The 20,557-nt window shown below is 41.2% G+C and overlaps 1 protein-coding gene across 6 annotated transcripts; it reads left to right on the top strand.

Moving 5' to 3' along the window:
• Nucleotides 1-243: 243 nt before the first annotated feature.
• On the top strand, nt 244-11,548 carry SHPK (sedoheptulokinase). Of its 6 annotated transcripts, none has more exons than XM_024211223.1 (7): nt 244-816; nt 2,351-2,492; nt 4,973-5,156; nt 7,248-7,400; nt 8,601-8,776; nt 9,402-9,512; nt 10,691-11,548. In XM_024211223.1, exons 1-7 carry the CDS (start codon nt 622-624, stop codon nt 11,083-11,085), a joined length of 1,356 nt encoding a protein of 451 aa, XP_024066991.1. In that variant the 5' UTR covers nt 244-621; the 3' UTR covers nt 11,086-11,548. The 6 variants fall into 6 exon arrangements, with proteins under 6 accessions (XP_024066991.1, XP_024066990.1, XP_024066992.1 ...); XM_024211222.1 differs by having other exon boundaries at nt 9,402-9,602; XM_024211226.1 differs by having other exon boundaries at nt 735-816; nt 2,351-2,431; nt 9,402-9,602.
• The last annotated feature ends 9,009 nt before the right edge of the window (nt 11,549-20,557 follow it).

Here is a 20,557-nt window from a genome sequence, read left to right as displayed (position 1 = left end):
CAATGGCTGCCCCAGGCCGCCATCTTGGGTGTGGCCTTTGGTGCTTTGGGGGGCTAGCGACGCCCCGGGGGGGATTCCTTTTTGGTTTAATTAAAGTCTCCTTTAAAACGCTTTAGATATGTTTTTTATGAGGGGATTGGGCCCCGAGAAGCGTCAGAAGTGGGTCGCGGGCGGGCGTTTTGCCACACTCAAGATGGAGGCTCCAGCTCCTCCCCGGATCTACTCGGACAGCTGCTCCCGCCTGCTGTGGCTCCGAGGTTCGTAGTTCAAGGGTCAGCGCAGCCCAGGGCCTAGCCCAAGCCTGTCTGGCGCTGCTGCCCCAGGCCCTCCAGCCCTTGCCCGCTATGGGAGCCCAGAGCCAGTTGGACCTGTGCCCTGGCACTGCCTGTGCATAGGGCAGAGACCTGGGCGCCCCTCGGGCAGAGCCACCCTGCCGGTGGAGAGACGAGTAACCGAGAGCCACCCCAAGGAGCAGGGCTGGAGAGTGGGAGCCAGGCTGCAGGGCTGAGTCTCTGCGCCGGTCCCCTATTGCTGCCTGTGTATTGGGTGTTTACTTGGGCAGCAGGCGAACTGAACACACCCAGTGGTGCAAGAAGTGGCAGCCGCCGGAGGACAACACAAATGATGGCTGATAACCAAGCTATAGGTCTGAGTCCATGTGCCACACCTGGAACTGTGTGTGTGTTGGGCATAGATCTGGGCACCACCTCCGTTAAAGCTGCCTTGGTAATAGAGACAGAGCAAGGGCAAATTGTGGCCCAGAGCTGTTCAAGGGAGACACAGGCGCAGGCTGATAGCCTGGCTGCTGGAGCACAGGTGAGACATAAGCAGTAGCATTGCAAGGTAGCTCAAGACAGAGGCATTGTGTTTCACCAACACAGCTTTGTGCCACTATGTTATGTCAGGTTTCAGAGTAGCAGCCGTGTTAGTCTGTATCCGCAAAAAGAACAGGAGTACTTGTGGCACCTTAGAGACTAACAAATTTATTAGAGCATAAGCTTTCATGGGCTACAACCCACTTCTTCGGATGCATATGTTATGTCAGCGTCAATGACTTATCAGCGTTGTTTTAATGACTTGCAGGATACCACTTGGCTCTTTAGGGGGAAAGGAGGCAAACCAGGCGGTGGTGGTGGCATGTGTGTCTGTCTGTATATCTGAAATCTAATTTAAAATACTTCTCTTGTGTTGTATGGAAAAAGCCAAGCCAAGTAAGAGTAAAACAGTCTGTTTCTAAAAGGTCAGTTTTTAAAAAATCAGTGGTTAGGTACCTAAATGGTTAAGTCAAATGAAGCCAGAATTAGTGCTGATTAGTGTTTCTGGCTGTCCTGTAATCAGTGTGCAGTGGTGTTGTAGCCGTGTTGGGCCCAGGATATTTGTGAGACAAGGTGGGTGAGGTAATATATCTTTTTTTGGACCAACCTAATAAAATATATTACCTCACCCACCTTGTCTCTCTACTATAGGCAATGAATACTTTTTTTTTTTCTAGTGATTTGTGGCGTTTCAAAACAGACACAGCTCTGAGCAATTTCTGAAATGGCACCACAGTTAGCTGCTGTAGCGGACTTGGCTCCAGCATGATCGAGTGAACTTACAGCCCAAACCCAAGTTATGTACTTCGCCTGAGCATCTAGAAAACAGTAGAAAGCCCAGATACTTAGATGTATATTTATCAGAACCTTAGAAAAACTTAAAATAGATTTTTCCCCGCACCTTGATCTTGTATGTGATGCTGCTTCACCGGGAACAGAGGCAAACTGCCCTAACCCATTTTACACTTTATTTCGGGATACAATCATTAACTTCATCAGAGTGCTGCTTAAGTAGGGCATGGTGTGTTAGAAAGAAGCAACAAGATCCTTTCATCTTAAGGGGCTTTTGGTCCACTGTGTCTACTGATACAACCCAGCAAAAACCAGGGCAGAAAGATGGAAGGTACATCTCTATGCTCTTAATGAACTTGTTATGATGCTAGGCCTTGACTTTTGTAGTAGTAAAGGTAGGCACTACAGTAATACAAATAATAAGTAATAATAATAACAGCAGATAAACCTCATCTTTGTTTATACAATCAAAGTTTTATGTTAATAGAATAATTCATATGTATTTGTGTGTGGGTAATTAAACTATAGTTTCTAGCGTATATTATTTAGCCACAAATCATCTAAATTAGTGTGTGTTGAAACTTTGGACTATGTAGTAGTAATTCAGCTATAGTAATAGTATATTGTTAAGCTAAATAATAGATGGTGTTCACTTCTAGCTACTGTATCACTGCTTAAGTAAATGCTGTACATGAATCTAGTAGATTGTCTCAGCACCCTCATAACTGATTTTATGGTTGCAGGGAATGGAGCAAGATGTCCAGAGAATAATAAAAGCCTTGAATGAATGCCTTGCGGCTTTTCCCCAGGAGCACCTTCAAAGGGTTAGTCGCATTGGTATTTCAGGACAAATGCATGGGGTTGTGTTTTGGAAAACAAACCAAGGTAATGTCCATCTTTTGACATGTTTGCTATAAATATTGTAGTATAGAAGCTAAATGGCTGAAGCCATGGAAGATGGATCTATTGACGTTGGAAATCATTTTTAGTTCTGGAATAATCTGTAGAAAACTGCCATAAAACATCTTGATGTTTTATGAAATATAATGGTCAGAAAAAGTCCTGTTAAACATGCATTTCTTCTTAATTGTAGTAGACAGTCATTTACAACCACTCATTCCATTTAATCATGTTGTTGACATACTAATTAAGGATCTGATCTTGTGAATCCTTATGTGACTGAGTAGTCCCAGTGAAGTCAACAGGGCTATTCACGTGAGGAAGGTTTTGCAGAATTGGGATTTGGAAGGGAATTGAGCCTTTACTATTATCTATCAATTGTCCTCTGTTTGTTACCAAATGAAATGTGCTTATGGAACACACAGTACTCTTTTTATCCCATTCCCCACATGAGCCATTTTAATAGTTGTTGCCCAGTGAGTTGTCTGAATACCTGTCAGTAATTCCTCTTCAGTAGAGAGGTTACTGAGTCTATCTTGCTATGAAAAGTTAGCTAGCCTTACACTTTATGGAAATGTACATAGCATTACCCATACTGCTCTGCTCTGGAATGTTGTTTTTAAAGATTCCAGTTTGAACTCAAAATACGAGGAGTGAAATTTAATAAATTTAATATTTGAATTGATGTCAGATGTTTTAAAAAAGCCCAAAACATTAAATGAAATGGTTTTCTTATAAGCCATAGATGACAGATGCACAATACTCTTATTGCTGTTGAGTATCTGGGAAATGGAAATACAATTCTGCATGTGTAAGTAGTTGTAGGATTAGCATCCAAGTCACAAGCAACCAAATCGACCTCTGTGACTTATTCACATAGGCCCCAATTCTGCAAATACTCAAGTAAATGTGTAGCTGCATGCATTTGTTTACAAGATTGGGGTTTTAGATTGTAAACTCTGTAGGGCAGGGATTATAATATAGTTGTTTTTTTTTTCAGCTACACTGGTGTAAACCCATTGAGGTCGGGGCATTACTCCGGATTTCAGAATCTGGTTCCATGTCTTTATTCTCTCTCTAACTCACAATACACTCCTATAGCTATTATTATTGAATATTTTTATTATCGCTTAATGTTGAACTCCCTAGTTGAAGCAGAGATTTGCTGTAGAACATAAAACTGATTTTCCAAAAGTACTTATCATTGTCTGTCAGATATTGGCAGGATCTCAATTGCTTTAAGAGATCCTGAACTATTCACCACTGGGATTTTATTTTAAATGCTAAAATCATCACCAAGAAGTATATCCAAGGGCTGATGGATTCATGGGTCTGTTGCCTACTTTCTAGCTGTCCCATGAGGGCTGCATAACAAAACCTCATGACTCCATCAGCCGCATAAATTCTCATGTGGAGGTGCTTAATATTTCATTTCAGAAAGCCACATGTCACTTTTTGTTTTAAATTTCTGTATTCAACAATATGAAGGAGAATGTTTGCTCTCACTACTTTGAGTAGATTAAGTGAAACCGCATACTCTCTATTGCAAATTACATTTTAATGGCATCCTTTAGGGTTAGCTTTGTGGTTAATAATAGTTCTTAGAATCAATTTTAAAACTAGAAAAATAGATGAAGTGGAAATACAGTTGAAATAGACTTAAAGGAACAGGTATCAAAGGAAGGGGGGATGGTTGCTGTATTGTTTACCTGGAGAGAGACCTGTTTAGCTCTCTCCTTCCACGCAATTGCTAGAGATAATAAAGTATCTGACTTGCTGCAGCCAACCTGAGAGTGAGAACTCTGGTTTTTCTCCGACAGAAAGGAAATAAGATAGAAATGGACTTTGGACACTTCACATAATACTATAGCTTTTACATTTTGTTTAAAGTTGTTCTGTATGAGAGTGAAGTTCAGGAGCTGTATCAAAGTTTCAATTCAGGCTAGTGGAGACACTGGTCATCGTAGAATAATCCCTTCTGCCATGCTTGGTATAAGCTCCCTCTTTGCCAGTGTGGCTTAACTTCTATGGGTGAAAGCCTCACTCCCACTGTGGCTTCTTTATGCTATGTAAAAGGGCTGGAGCAGTGTAAAGGGTCCATAAAAGCCCTCTATCTGGCCAGGGGATGACTTCCCCAGCACAGGAACTGTGGAAGGCAGCTGTAATGTGACATTCTGTCTTATCTCGATCATTACCTGTGCCTGTTCGTAAGGATATTATGGGTACTAGGAGGACAGAGCTAAAGCCTATGGACAGCATTTTTTCCCCTTCATCTCAGGGTAATTTTATGGCAGATTATTCAGGGCTGGAAAACATGATTGGTTAGTTTGACTATAGTCAGTACTGGCATATTTTTTTGAAGTGTTAAATCTGTCTTTGTAGAATAATTTGAGTCACAGGAGTTGAAAAGTGCCAGACCAACTGCAGTTAATTATGCTGTGCTTCTCAAATACTGCCAATTTCAGGTTGCAAATGGGCCAAGAGTGGAACTGGTCACACCTTTCAGCCTGGAGAAGTTAGTCATCTGATTACGTGGCAAGATGGCCGCTGCAGCAGCAGTTTCCTCTCTTCTCTTCCTCAACCACAGTCACATCTCAGCTTGGCTACAGGATTTGGATGTGCCACAATCTACTGGTATTTGAAGAACAGGTAGAAGCCTGTGACTGCAGCTGTATTCATTAGATTTTCTGTATTATGCCGTTTCATTAGCAGTTTCTTGGCTGGAATTTAAGCCACAGTCAGTGTTCTTGTAGAAGGTTAATACCGGCTCAGGGTCCGCAGCTGTATATTTCTTCCTATCCATCATAATGCACTAGCAGGAGGAGACTTGTGAGATGAAGCAGAACTTCCCTTTAATCATAATATTAATTAAATGGCTGAAGATCATTTCAAATGGAAGTATTAAACATTCATCACATACAACTGAGTTTGATATTCTCTCATCCTTCTAATAAAAAATACCACAGAACACTTAACAAGAAAAGAAACACCTCTGGTTATACATGAACGGAAACATCATCAGTTAATATAGTTTGAACCCTATAGTTGTGCCTTAAGCATAGTTCCTATATATACTTATGAAAATCTAAAATATGTTGGGGGAGTTGTTTTGGGCCAATTCCTGCAACGTGCTAAGAGAATTGGGCCCTACATTAGCTGCTGTTCCCTTCCCTCTTAGGCACTAAACAGCCCTACCAAGCCTCTGATGAGGTTTTATACATAATCTGCTGGGTTGTCACATGCTTTGCATGGGACACAGTTTTTAACTTGCAACTTGCCTTCAGCCATAGCAGGCTGTGGAATCCACAAAACCTTTGCGTAGATTCTGAAACCATTTCAGCTTCAATAAGCTATTACATTTCCCAAAGTGTCACTGTCTTCCACATCAAGTAGGAGTTCAGTTGTGCTAAAAGGAATAAAAGACTCTTGATCTTGCATTCCTCCTGAAGTTTGTTTAGATGGTATCTGGAACATGGTTGATCTCTCCACACTCATTTTTATACTGTTATTTTCATCCTTGGTACTTTTGCTTTATTACATATATTGAGCACCCTAATTCAACTGGATGGAATTAAGATTTTTTTCAGATGCTCCAAAGCTGAGAGCAGGACATCTCTGTGCAAGTATGCTGCTGTTTCTCTCTTTATAACAGGCTTTGCAGCTGTGTACTTTGCCACAAAGAACTTGTGTATTAAAACTGTTTCCCCCATCTCCCCGTAGGAATGAGTATTGTGCATGGTAACACACCATAAATCCAATTGCATGGAAAAACTAGGACTTGATCACTGAGTCAGTCTTTATAGTTGGTTCTATGCAATTTTGATTGTGAGATTCTGCATGTTTCTAAAGTTCTCTGGAGTGATAGAAGCAATCTTGTCTTTTATAAAGGATGCAGTTACTGATGGGACAGAGTCAATGTAATATTTGACTAATATTAAGGACCCTTAGGAGTTACTCCTCATTATCTTTACTTAATATTGCTCTGCATCATTTGACTTTCATGGCACTATTTATTTCCTTTTATACACAGCGAGGAATTCAGTAATACTCCTCTGCAACAGTGTAATGAAGTTTTATTGCAAAGTAACAATTCACTGAAGAACATTAGACACACATTTCAATTTTTTCTATTTTTCTTCAATAAGCAGCTTTTTTGTTTTCCCTCAGACACTCACTGTTAAATCATTTTTACAGTAAACCTCAAGTAGCCTATTCAGAATGTTTGGGAAAGATCTAATTGTATTATTGGCCTCAAAACCAGGTGCTAATGGAGTAACTGCAGTGTTGGAGGTAGATGCTAGAGATAGTTGAAATTTTTTCTTGAAAAATTTTTTTTTATCAACAAAGAATGCTGTGTTTTTGTTTTTGTTTTTATATCAAAACAATTTTTTGCAGGGAAATGTCTAATTTCTACTAAATTTTGAGTTGCCAAAAATGATTTTTTTCCTTAATTCGGATTTTTGGTTTTTCTATAAAAACCAAAAAGTTTTGAAGAAAGTTTTTGATAAAAACAATTTTTGTAGTCAAAATTTTTTTTGTGGGGAGAAAAAATGTTTCCTAACCAGCTCTAGTGGAGCTCTTGTTTTCTAAGGATTTCTCTCATTCAATTATTAACATATGTTTCCAGACGGTTTCTTTTGTCATGTGTTTCCGGTTTTGTCCTGAATATCAACTACAAATGGAAACTGTTAGCAAGTGGATGTTTAACAAAGCAGCTGTTGTTTTGTTGTTGTTAAATAGCCCAGATTTTCTGAAGCCTTATGATGCAGCTGGTACCATCCACGACTACGTGGTTGCCATGTTGTGTGACCTGGAAAGGCCACTGATGTCCGCCCAGAATGCTGCCAGCTGGGGATATTTTAATTCCAGAAGTAAAAGCTGGAATACTGAGATGTAAGTGACAGTTATCCAGTGGATTTTATTTATTGTCTGTCCCAGATGGTGTGAATACTCCTGTAGACCATTAGTATGACTACAGCCCAGGCAGGGCGTGGTTGAAAGCTGCTCCCTCTGATGGTTGTTTGGCCCTTTGCTGAATGAGTCTGTGTGACTCACTCCAGTTTGTGGTGGGCAAGTACATCACATAAAACCTCATCACTGTTGGCCATCACTGGCATTGTCATTTTTAGAAACCCTAAGAGAAGGCATTACTGACTGACTCAGCAAAGAGGCTATGGATACTGAATTATTTGCATCCTTCCTGCCAGGGTTCTCTCTAGGGCATGGATGAGGTACAGTGGTGGGACAGAGTGGGTCAACTGTCCATGCTATATCTACATGCTGGTTAAAGAGAATTTCACTCTTCAGTGCCTTCAGCTGAGCTCTTTCATAAGCATTAAAATTCACTTAGTGTCATTTAAAAGGTGTCAGGCTACCGGGCATTTGACGAGACCTCAGTTTTATTCTTTTTTTTTTTTTTTAAATGACTTGCTCTTTCAGGGGGTGGAGTCCAGGGCCCTATACATTTCAGGGATCAGTTTGGGCCACGACTCCAGAGTGAAAAGATCTTCTAACAGTGAAGGTAAAATACTTTCTAGCCCATTGAAAGGGTAACAGAAACTTGGATTTGTCTCACTGAGCTTTTTCTGACTTGAAGTAGTGGTTGTAGTCAAGTAGCCTATACTCACATTGAAGTTTGTTTGTTGTAGCTAACGTTTTCTCTTTTGTTTTTGACCTGCTAACCCTCTGCATGAGAGTTTCCTGGGAGCCAGTGTTCTTTAGCACTTAGTTATATGTCTGTTCTTTTGATTGTCCCTTACCATACTGCTTGACTATGTGACTTTGGTGGTTTGAGCACGTGATCCCTGCTAGATCAAATCAAGGATAAATGTAGGTGGATTTATTTACTCTTCTGGGCTATTCTGTACAAAACTGTTTTAGTTTTTAGCCAACACAGCCAATGGAACTGGAAGTCTGAACTTGGCCAAGGCAGAGCTAATTGAGTGAGCAAAAGATTCTGTAAACCCAGCAGCCACAAGCACATGGTCAGGTTAGCCTGTGACCTCAGGGATGTTCACATAGCCAGGTTGCATGCTGTAGTATTGACTAATCCATCTGTGTGTGTGTATATATATATTTTTTTTTTGGTTGCAGTTTGAGAGAATCTGGCTTTCCCCTTGACTTGCTTCCTGAAGTGGGTGACCCTGGTGACATTGCAGGGAGGATGCCCCATGACTGGCATGGAATACCAAAGGGAACGGAAGTGGGAATTGCTCTGGGAGATTTCCAGTGCTCTGTTTATTCTTGTATGACTGAGAGGACTGATGCAGGTATTATTATACAGCTGGGACACAACAACTACAGTTGTTACGAACACTTCAGGAATGGAGGTTGTTCGTAAATGAACAAAACATCGTTGTTCTTTCAAAAGTTTACGACTGAACATTGACTTAATACAGCTTTGAAACTTTACTCTGCAGAAGAAAAATGATGCTTTTAACCATCTTAATTTGAATGAAACAAGCACAGAAACAGGTTCCTTGCCTTGTGAAATCTTCTTTTAAACTTTGCCTTTATTTTTATTTTTAGTAGTTCAGGTTTATCACAGTACTGTACTTGCTCTCTTTTTTTTTTTTTTTTTGGTCTCTGTTGCTGCCTGATTGTGTACTTCTGGTTCGAAATGAAGCGTGTGGTTACCTGGCCAGTTTATAACTCTGCTGTTTGTAACGCTGAGGTTCTACTGTAAGACCTTTCAATAGGTCTGAGTACCATTTTCCTAGTCTGTGAAAGGACTAATAAAGTTTTACCATTAATACCATAGCATTCTTTTTTGCCTGACTGTTGTTCCTAGCTCGGTATTTATATTGTGCTCAACACCACAGTATGTGGATAACTTATTTTCCTCTTTCAGGGTAGCTTGCTAAAAGATTAAATCTTTTCTTTCTTGTGTTGTAGTTCTCAATATCAGCACCTCTGCTCAGCTGACAGTCCCCATGCCCTTGGGATTCCAGCCTCCAGAGACACCAGATTCCTTATCAGCTGTTGCCTATTTTCCTTATTTTGATGGTAACTATCTGGCAGTGGCAGCATCACTCAACGGAGGAAATGTGCTGGCAACATTTGTGGATATGTTGGCACGCTGGATGGCGGAGTTGGGTAAAGTATTTTGGGGACAGACAAGGCTTAATATGGGAGTTGGTCAGCAAGATATGAGGGACTGAGTCAAAGCAGCGAGTCTTGTACAGCAGTGGTTTTCAACCTGTGGTCTGCATCTCCATTCAAAATTTTCTAGGGGTCTGCAAATGAAATGAGGTTGAAAACCACAATTGTACAGTATGTGTTATCTGTAGCAGAAATCATGTAGCACCTGATTTGTTCCCACTGTAGCGCTAGAATTTCCTACAACAATTAGGGGACACGCTCAGAACAACATTAACAGGAGCCTGCATTTAGATTGTGTCTGGGTTTTGTTTTTGTTTTTTTGTTTCAAGCACTTGAGTGAGTGAGAATATCTTTGTGGGTTCCATTTCAGAAGGAAACATTTTCAAAGGAAAAATTATAGGTCAATAAATCAGAAGTAAATCACTAATTTCCATGTTCATAGAGACTAGAAAGAGTGACTTGATTATGTTAATTGCCTTGAATTGCAGTTTTCACAGAACTTTAAATGCTTAATGGACTTTAAAGAGCCAGATTTAGTGCAGTATCATACAAAACAATCATGTCATTTCCCCCAAGTGCTTTAAAATGTGTTGTCACAACTTCTTTGATATCCTTCCCTTGAGTTGTCTCAGTGCAACAGTAAATTCTAAAATCCTTCCAACCAGTGTTTGTGACCTTTGCACTGTCAGCATAGAAGGTGGATATGATTGCCCCTATTAAGAAAAGGTCACTAGTTGGTTAGTTTCCAAACATGCAAGATTACCTTTACTGTTGCTTTTTCATTTTAATTGAGCCAATAGCTAATGTTTCAGAGAAAACTGTTCCATTACAAGAACTGCAGTGTTTATAATCAGAAAAGACTTCTTGGATCAAAATACTTTGGATGAGGAGGTTTGTATTCCTGCAAAAGTGATCTCCTTAGGGACAGGAGAAGCCAAATACACAGTATTCTGTTGAGCCAGCATACACCACTGAAACAGCCCACGGCATCATTAGCGTACTTTAAGTCTCCAGCATTCATCTCTGACAGGTGAAAGGGACACCAGGCTGACAAAATTAGTAACACCATTTCCTTTTGACAGGGTATGAAGTTCTAGAGTCCAATGTCTATACACAAATGATCAACGCAGCCTTGGCCCAAAATGATTCCAGACTCTCAATCTGCCCAACTGTATTTGGAGAAAGGCACATGCCTGAGCAACTGGCTTCAGTGACTAGTATCACTGCTTCTGATCTCTCTCTGGGTCATGTAACCAGAGCTTTGTGCCATGGGATCATTCAGAATCTGCATTCCATGTTGCCATTTCAACACCTGAAAGAGGCAGGAGTGAAGAGAATTCTGGGAAGTGGAAGTGCCCTTTCCAGGAATGAGGTGCTGAAGCAAGAAGTGGAGAAAATTTTTCCATTTCCTGTGATCTATGGAAAGGATGTGGATGCAGCCGTGGGTGCTGCAATGGTGATGCTGCACAGAAGATAAATCCATAGTTGAGGATTGTCTGATATAAAGTTTTTTTTTCTGGACATATCAACACTTTCTTTCTGTTCCCTCAACGTTCCTGATGTTGCTTTTAATCTACCATCCCACTCAGTATGAAGAAGAACAGCTTGCATTAATGTCCCTCTCTGGTTCCAAATGTACTCAGAGTCCTGCTTGCCCTTACGTTGTCATTCCTAATTGTGCATCGAGAACTAATTATCACATGAAATTTGGCTGCGTGAAGGGAAAAGATCCATTAAGTTTGGGTTGAAGATAATACTTCATCATAGGCTCATTTTCCTGTTAGGAAAGAAGCCTGGGATGGCTAAGAAGAGCCAGTGTCTGTTGGTAATGGCATCTGTAGCCTTTGTTAGAGATGTTTTGTGGTTAAACTATCTCTTTCCATATATATGTGCAACACAATGGGGCCTAAAGGTGCTACTGTAATACAAATAAAATAATAATTTACCATATCTTATACATTGAAGAGTCTCTCTCTCTCTCTCTCTCTCTCTGAAGGGCTGAGCACCTTTTTGGCTCTTAAGTAACAGTAAAATGTTAGGAGGGAAGGTTATAGGATCAGTGAAGTACATTGTTGCTGATCCAAGTTAGATTCATGACTAGCTCGTATAATGACTTTTATAAACATCAGTGCTCACGCTTCAGAGTGCAGATTGGTTACCAGCTGGGGGTCAGGAAGGTATTTCTCTCATGTTTTAATGCACAATTGTTTACAGTGGTGTGTGTGGAGTGGAGCTTCCCCTGAAGAATTCAGCATTGGCAGGATATTTGACTAGATGGTTCATTGGGCTTTTCTTTTGTTCTAGAAAAGTTATAGTAACGGTCCTGATAGATCCATTCCCCTCTCTTCTTACCACAGTTGTTGCCAGGAAGAGGTGAAATGTGCTCACGTGTATCAGCCCAAGAACGTCCTTTCCGTTTTCCTTGATATGTTCTATTTTAAGGAGTTTATAACTCTCTGCCTTTTATATATTGGAAGGAACCAAGCCTTGGCATAGCAACTTGCAGGCTGGATTAAAATCTTTTTTCAGTTTTGAGCATTGTTCATGTGAACTTGCCATAAGTCTCTGGGTTTCTATCCCATGTGCCATGGTCCTAAAGCACCCCACTGATCATTGTACACTCTCCTTTATTTTAAAGTAAAAGCATTTGTATTTTATTTCATCATCCAGGAGAAGTTGGACATGCATTTCCTTACTTGAGAGAGAGAGGGAAGTAAATAAAGTGGTTTCATATTATCTGGGTACAATTTTATTAACTAGAAGCATCTGTTTTAACTGAAATTTGGACCTGCATATCCATCTTGTTCATTAGCAGCATTGGGACTGACTCATATTGTCTTAATGAGAAATCTGCTTCCTATCCCAGAGCTCTAAATCCACAGACTTTAATTAAAGTGATGGATTAATCCCCTGCCTCCTCATGACCAATTTTTTCCATGTGGTGGGTAAAGAGCCATTGGCGTGATCAGGAAACACAGACAAAGTGTAGAACATAAGAACGGCCATACTGGGTCAGATCAAATGTCCATCTAGCCCAGTATCCTGTCTTCTGACAGTGGCCATTGCCTAGTGCCCCAGAGGGAATGAACAGGACAGGTAATCATCAAGTGATCCATCCCCTGTCGCCCACTCCCAGCTTCTGGCAAACAGGGGCTAGGGACACCATCCCTGTCCATCCTGGCTAATAGCCATTGATGGACCTATCCTCCATGAACTTATCTAGTTCTTTTTTGAACCCTGTTATAGTCTTGGCCTTCACAACACCCCCTGGCAAGGAGTTCCACAGGTTGACTGTGCATTGTGTGAAATAATACTTCCGTTTGTTTGTTTTAAACCTGCTGCCTATTCATTTCACTTGGTGGCCCCTAGTTCTTGTGTTATGAATAGTTGAAGGTTATGGTAAAACACCCTATTTTGTAGCACTTTGTTTTAATTTTGCTAGTTATATTGTATTTGTGCATCAGCAGATCTTCCCTTTTTTGAATGATACTGCCAGGAGCCATTAACATTTTCCCCTTCAAAAACTAGGTCTTTGCAGCTGCCGCTTATTAATCCTTGAATCCAGCTGAGCCAGTTTCAGGGAGCTGGTAAAATCTGGAATATGGTTCATTACTGTGCTTCATTGAGACAAGAATTTCCCTGATTAATAGAGTCATAGACTTTAAAGTCAGAAGGGATCTTCATGATCATCTAGTCTGACCTCCTGCACATTGCAGGCCACAGAACCTCACCACTCCACTCCTATCATAGACCCATAACCGCTGGCTGAGTTACTGAAGTCCTCAAATCATGATTTAAAGATTTCAAGTTACAGAGAATCCACCATTTACCCTAGTTTAAACCTGCAAGTGACCCATGCCCTATGCTACAGAGGAAGGCAAACTTCCCCCAAGGTCTCTGCCAATCTGACCTGGAGGAAAATTCCTTCCTGCTCCAAATATGGTGATTAGATAGACCCTGAGCATGTGGGCAAGACCCACCAGTCAGACACCTGGGAAAAAATTCTCTGTAGTAACTCAGAGTCCTCCCCAACTACTGTCCCATCACCAGCTGTGTTTGTTAACGCTCCTAGCATATCTCTTGTCACTTCTGTCTTCTTTTGCCACCTGATGAGAAAGGATGTTTGGTGAGTAAAATTCATTCCTGTGTGCAGAGTTTACTCAAGACCTAGGCACCATTTAAGCCTCAGATGTATGCAGGACCCATTGCACAGGGGTAAATTTCACCGTTTTATTATTTATGTGCTGCCGCAAGTCGACTAATCACATCTAAACCAGGTCCCGGCCCAGTCTAATACAAACAAACACAGTATTTAGGACAACGATTGAGGCATGGGAAAGTGCAGAGACCTTAGTAGGTGAGGCAAGAGCAGGACAGTAGCATCTTCGCGAGAAAAGGAGATCAGAGGGGGAGGGGAGGCCCTTGATGCGCAGGAAATGGGACGGTGTTCCAAAAGTGTGCATCCATGGGTGGGAAGGGTCAGAGAAAGTCTGAAGCCAGGAATGGGAGATGGAGACAAAAGAAGCACTTAGCAAAAAGAGATGGAGAAAAGCCTAGGAAGCGAGATGGGACATGAGAGACATGATCACAGCGCCTCAGGGGTGTCGTTTTTTTTGGAAGTAAAAGGCAGTAATAGGGATAATTGAATGATGACTCTGAAAATCTAGCTACTGCAGCTGAAGCACTTAACTCTCCTGCCTCATTGTTCTGAAAAGCTGGATGTGATTAGCTTAGTGGATAGTCCAGCATAATGAGGTTTACTGGATGTTTCACTGTGCATTGCAATTCTGTTGTGTTGCTGAGACTGACTGCTGTCATGACTCACAGCAATGTGCAGAGCGAGGATGCGAGAGGAAATATGGCCCTGTGGTGGGGGCACTAGGGTGGGACTTGGGACCCATGTTCAAGTCCCTGCTTTGCCGCACGTTTCTCGGGCAAGTCACTTGATTTCTCTATTTGCCTGTGGTACAACCATAATGGGGGCCATGTTGTACTCGCTCTGAAGACTCTTGTTCTCTAGTTATTCCCTGCATTGTAGGTAGATACCAGTAGGCTTGGACCTCACTGCTGTTCTCCATTGTTCAGACATAGTAGGCCTGATTATGTACTTTTTATACGCTCGTGAAAAATCTGGAGTGACTCTCTTGAACTGGAGCTACCCCCATGTAAGTGGGATCAGAATTCAAGCCACTTTGGCCAGCCCCTCCAGCCTTATGCTGAATGCACCTCATCTGATCTGGAGAATCTAGCCTGTTTACACTGGTGTAAGAAAGATCAGAATTGGGCCCTAACCTGCCATTATTATTTAATTTAGGCTCTTCCAAAAATCATCCATTGTGAAATTGGCTTATACAGCAACTGACACTGTTGAAAAGCTTTGGTACATCGTGCATTTTGATATAAAACTGCAGTGTTTCATCTGTCCTCAGGAATTACCAAGAATTCTGTTTGACTTTTGTACAGATGTAAGATCTGTCAAATGCTGCCAGATCTATCAAGGAGGGAATAAGTATGTCAAACATTTTATCTGAACACGGTTTGCTAATAATAACAGAGAAGCTGAAGAAAAACTCACACTGAAATGTTCATGTTGCCCTTTTTTCTTATCTACAAGTGCTGGGTACATTTCAGTCTTCCCCCCCCCTTGTGTGGAATCAGTAAACGTTAGCCCTTCCGACATCAATTGATTCAGCAGTTGTGAGCTCATCACACAAAGCTGACAAACAGCCACTACAGTTCTAGGAGGTTGTATTTTACATGACACTTCCTTCGGGTTATCTGTGGCAATGTGGTATCTTGCATAGCACTCTGCTAGGCAGAGGCCTGGCTGCCTTATGTCCTTCAATATGTGAATCTTCCCCATAGCAGACTTTATCCTGGGGACAAGTGCCCAGGTTGGTTTTGTTTTGTTTTTAAGTAGAGGATCGATTCGATTCTAAAGAAATTTTGTTGGAAACTTGCCTCCGGTGACTCCCGTGAGCGAGACATAAATAGGATAAGCTGTAGGTCACACATTCCTGCAGGCAAGCTCAGATTCTGCAGCCTTCCTCTTTCTTGTGTGTTGTCCCCTCACTTCCCCCCAACCCTCTCTAGCTGTAGCAAACTGCCACTCTGTCTCTGGTTTCATTCACTCCTCTGGCTGCTTTAATTTTCCTTTATGGATACATTGAGACTTTCTGTTTCCAGGATGTCTGAAATCTGGAGATGTATCTATGACCGAACGTGGGCACTGGGTGCTTGACTCTTCTCTTCTCCACTTGTTTAACTCCATTGACTTCAAAAGGAATTGCTCCAGATGTACTGTTGGATAAGCCAGAACAGAATCAAACCCTGCTGTTCGAATATAAACTCAAACTCGGATGGCCAGTGGTAGATCAGGTGCTAAATGCTCACCTGTTCAGGAAATGTACTTGTGCCTACAACCAAATCCCTAGTTCGCTTATATCAGTGAAGAAGTAGTTCCTTCACGTAGCACCAGCTGAGGATCTGGCCCATCATTGTTAATTTATACTTAAGTATTAATAAACAGGCATTTTATTTGTTCTGAACAAAATGTCATAGGCTGTTTTGATTCATGTAATTACAATGTGCTGTGAATATTGCAGCATCCCTTTGCATGCATGTGAAGGCCAGAAAGGGCCATTGCGATCATCTAGTCTGATCTCCTGCAGCGCACGGGCCAGAGATTTCACCCAGTGATTCCTGTGTCAAGTCCAAAGCTTCTGGCTGGGCTAGAGCATATCTTTTAGAATTGCTTTGTCTTTCTAGCCCATTCCTTGATGTAGATATCCTAGACAGAAGGACAGATTAATAAAACCAGCCTGCCTGAGGTAAGGAAATACTTCAAGTGTTCAAACTGCACTTACATTAATTTTTCACAGCTGAGTAAGGTAAGCATGTATTATTTCAATAAAACGTGGTGTGTAAACAGATTAATAAAATGGTGTTTAGATTTTTTTTTAATTGGTTTTCGAAGTTCATCAACTCTGTTTGTAATCAAACTCCTCTTTGGATAGTATGTAGATCTGTATTATAACATCACTAACAGCCACTGCAAAGATGAACCATCTCAGAAAAGATCTCTACAAACTTTCATATTAAGTGATGTGTACAGCTGAACCACAAAAACATTCAGCCTGGGAACGTCAGTTGTGTCTGTGAAGAAGAAATCTGGAAAGGAGTGTCCATTGCTAAATGTCATTTGGAAAAAAAAACAACAACGGGGATTCTTGTAAAGAGCTTTGATACACTCTCGGGAGTAGCTGCTGCTGTTACTTCTGCTTCTAGGATAGCTCTTAATTATTATATTAGTCAAGTTAATGTTCTAGTGCACATCCTCAGACTTACCAAACGATCCGAGTGTAGAACAATCCCGCAGACAAACGAAGTGGAGGGAAGATCTGTGATGTTGCTCCAAACAAATCACCTAAGAAGAGAGGACTCCTGAAAACTGTAGGGGGGAAAAAACTCCTGTAGATCAGAGAGTACTTATTGAGACTGGATTATTTTGCAGAAGGTGGCATTTCTTGGAGCTTTTGTAAGTCTTGCATGTATATTTGAATAGCATGCTTTTGCATTGTTTGTAAATTACCCTTTGGTATTTATCACTAGTTGTGGTTCAATTGGAGGCTCTTATAAGCAATACTTTCATTTATCTTGTTGTATAGGATTGAATCTTGATATACACTGGATTAGAAGAGCCCAAATTAGGTACATTTTATCTGGATAGCACATGAGAAATTTAAAGACAAAATATCTTTCCAGTGAATTTTTAAGTCTTTACATCTTGCAAATTCAGACCTGTATGAGACTGAGTAGCTTTCCTGTCATTATTGAAGTTTCTACCAAGCGTTTTTAAAACTAAAGCTTTTGGAATGATGAAAACGGTTATGGTGTATTGATAAGGCAATGAGAGAAAGGTCATTGTGCTGCTGTCTATACTCTACCTGTTCTGTAGAGAAATAAAGGTCTCCAGGTTCCAGTCTGACATTTTTTGCCAGATGTACATTCGCTTAAAGGAGACAATACCCCTCCCCACAAAAAGAGAAAAAAAAACCCAACCCCAAACCAAAACCCCATGATTATTTTCATTCTTTAAACCCACTGTTGATTATTTCAGGGAACATTATAGTTCTTAAGTATTTTAATATCAAACTGTAAATGAAAAGTTATTTTTTGCATTATTTCTTGTTTACAGAATAATTTAAGATATTAGGAAAAGTTCTTTTTTATTTATTTCTATTTATTTTTGTGAGAGACCCACAGAACTGGAAATTTAAGCAAAAATGCACCCCAAAGCTAAATTATGGTAGATGTCATTTTAACATTTTCTATTTTTGTTTTGTTGTTGATGCTGTATCGTTATTGAAAATTCAAACAAACAACATCATTCTCATTCCATGTTTACTTCCATAGAAAATTGTATAGGTGCTGTTGATTTAGAGGTTAATGAATCCTACTGAACTGAAAATCCTGATATAACTTTAACTGTGGTCTTGCTAACTTGCCACCATAAGCACGTTTGAGGTCACTGGTCAGCTATTGCTTGTATACATAATAATTCTTAGCATGGTGGTCTGTTTATAGCTGAGGAGGGCACTTGTTGTTGCAGGATTTCATAAAACCCTTGTTTTCAAAGCATTAGATTTTCCAGACAGTCTGGGATTTCAGGAAATGTTTCGTAGGAGGACATTCCACACTCTCTCAAATCTGGCTGTGTCAAAGTTCAAAAGGGGTACAGTGAATTGCTTTCTCTACTACTGATCCTCCAGAGTACTTTACATCTAATAATGATATGAGCAGCAGTTCCTACCCCATGTCAGATTCGCCTCAATGTATCCGTGTTTGCCTCATTTCCTCTTGATCACACTGCACTGTTTAAAACACTTTAATGATAAAAGAGTCTAGAAACAGTCTTAATTTTAGCATGGCAAGGTGGATGAGGTAATATATTTTATTGGACCAACTTCAGTCCAATAAAAGATGTTACCTCACCCACCTTGTCTCTCTAATATCCTGGGACCATCACGGCTACAACAACACTTCATTTTAACATATTTGTTTGATTGTGTTTGATTTACAATTACAAGTGCTGGCCTTCCAGATATTACTCATCTATAGTAACTTGTCCTTTTTTTTACTTTTTTAGTGTCCCTGAGGTGACTATTAGCTTCCAAGGACCACCTGTCTAGTGGCTATCTTGACTGGAACTGGTTCTCCAGTCTCTTATGCCAATTATACACCACTGTGACTCCACTGAAGTCAGTACATGGTAATTTCCCATGTTAGCCGAACGTCTCTTTGCTCCTACATGGCTGAGATGCAGCCCTCATGCGCAAAGACACTGGTTGAGGCCCAGTTCACTGGTGAATAGATCAACCTTTGGAGGAATATCCTTAACCTCTACCCACACAAGACTAATTACTACCCATCTAGTTATGTGCTCTTAACAGGCCCATCCACAACAACTTAGCATCTTCTTACAGTCCTGTCCTCCAAATCCCTTTCAGCAACATCTGACATTTCAAACTTGCTGGACACCTGTTTCATTCATTTCTTTAGCACACCTCCTCTCTCCATCCCTTTCTCATCTGCTCTCCCCAGTGTCAGCTCCTTACTTTGTCCTGTTTCTCTTGATTGATGCTTATCCTGCAACTAACACAACTTGCCCTCTCCCCTTCTTGTATCCCCTGACTCTCATCAGATGGGCAAAGGGAGAATGAGAGAGCTTGTTTGTGGTAGATGCCGTGGACCTGATTCTGCTATCACTTACCGACTGGTGCAACTCCTTTCATATAAATGAGATACTCCTGATTTACCCTGGTCTGAGAGCAGAATTAGCCTTCTTGTTTCCAAACAGAGAGAAACTTACTTTGAGCTTTAATTACTCATGTGCAAAGAGATTGTTGTTTTCTCCTTGCCAGGGATCTATCATGTTCTGAGGTGATGTAGTTTGCCCCTATGATCCTGTGTAAAATTTTACTCCTGGGGGAATTCTTCGCTACTATGCAATGCAGAATTTTGCAGAAATTAACGTGCACGCAGAATTTCCTATCCCCCACAGAAATGGACTGCAGTGCTTCTAGCTGCCACTAGGGGCCACTGGACTCGGCAGAGCCCAGCTTGTACATAGAAGACACTGCTGGGGGGAGGGAGAGGGAGTTAGAGGGTTCCTGGCAGCTGCAGTTCCCAGCATGTTCCCTGAGGGAAGGAGAGGGCAGCATGCAGGAAACTCTGTGCAAGCCTGGGACCAAGCATTAGGCTGTTTCTAACGCTGGATCCCTGGGCGGAGAAGGGGAGGGCCTCGCAGATGGGCTCTGCAGGGGAGCGGTTGTGGGTGTCTGGCCCCACGGCTGGGCTCTGGGGGGAGAAGGGGGCAGAGAAAGAGGAGCTGGGTTGTCATAGGGGTTTCTTTAACTCTCTACTCCCAGGGGAATTTTTGTGTGTGTCTGTTTTGGTACAGACGTACTTGCTGACAGGGATTTTGAAATAAATTACCAAAATAATTGAAACTGGCATGATTCTGCAGTGTTATTTTGACAAATAAAATTTGCAGAATTTTAAAATATTGTGTGCGGAACTTTTAATTTTTTTGGCACAGAATGCCCCCAGAAGTAGTAAAAATGATTTTCCACATCAGTTGGTTTATTAATAAGTGCTGCAGCCTCTTCTTTGGTGGATCATCCCAGAGGGCATGTTGCTGCATACTGATTTCACATACGGAGGCTATTTCCTTCAGGTTAGGAGCTATTCGCGTGAATAGTTATGTTGAAGCATGCAGAAAACCCAAGCTGCCTGCCTAACAAAATGCTAAAGGACAGGACAGTGTGAGCTAAAAGTCACTTTCTAAACAGTTCAGTGCTTCATCTGGTGGGGAGTAGCACGTTTGCTGAGGATGGCTTCATGGGTGGTGAAGACCAGATCCTTCGTGTCACATTTCTTCTCTTCAT

This window comes from Terrapene carolina, unplaced genomic scaffold, assembly GCF_002925995.2.
Source record: "Terrapene carolina triunguis isolate 2854851 unplaced genomic scaffold, T_m_triunguis-2.0 Scaffold231, whole genome shotgun sequence".
NCBI lineage: Eukaryota > Metazoa > Chordata > Testudines > Emydidae > Terrapene > Terrapene triunguis.
Note: the sequence above shows the minus strand (reverse complement) of the source record. Positions and strands in the feature narration are given on the sequence as shown.

Excerpts from the sequence above, each read along its gene's own strand:
- SHPK (XM_024211222.1), top strand. The coding sequence starts at position 622 with ATGATGGCTGATAACCAAGCTATAGGTCTGAGTCCATGTGCCACACCT. Across the intron at positions 7,401-8,600 it reads AAAAGCTGGAATACTGAGAT|TTTGAGAGAATCTGGCTTTC; the intron begins GTAAGTGACAGT and ends TTTTGGTTGCAG. Across the intron at positions 8,777-9,401 it reads GACTGAGAGGACTGATGCAG|TTCTCAATATCAGCACCTCT; the intron begins GTATTATTATAC and ends CTTGTGTTGTAG.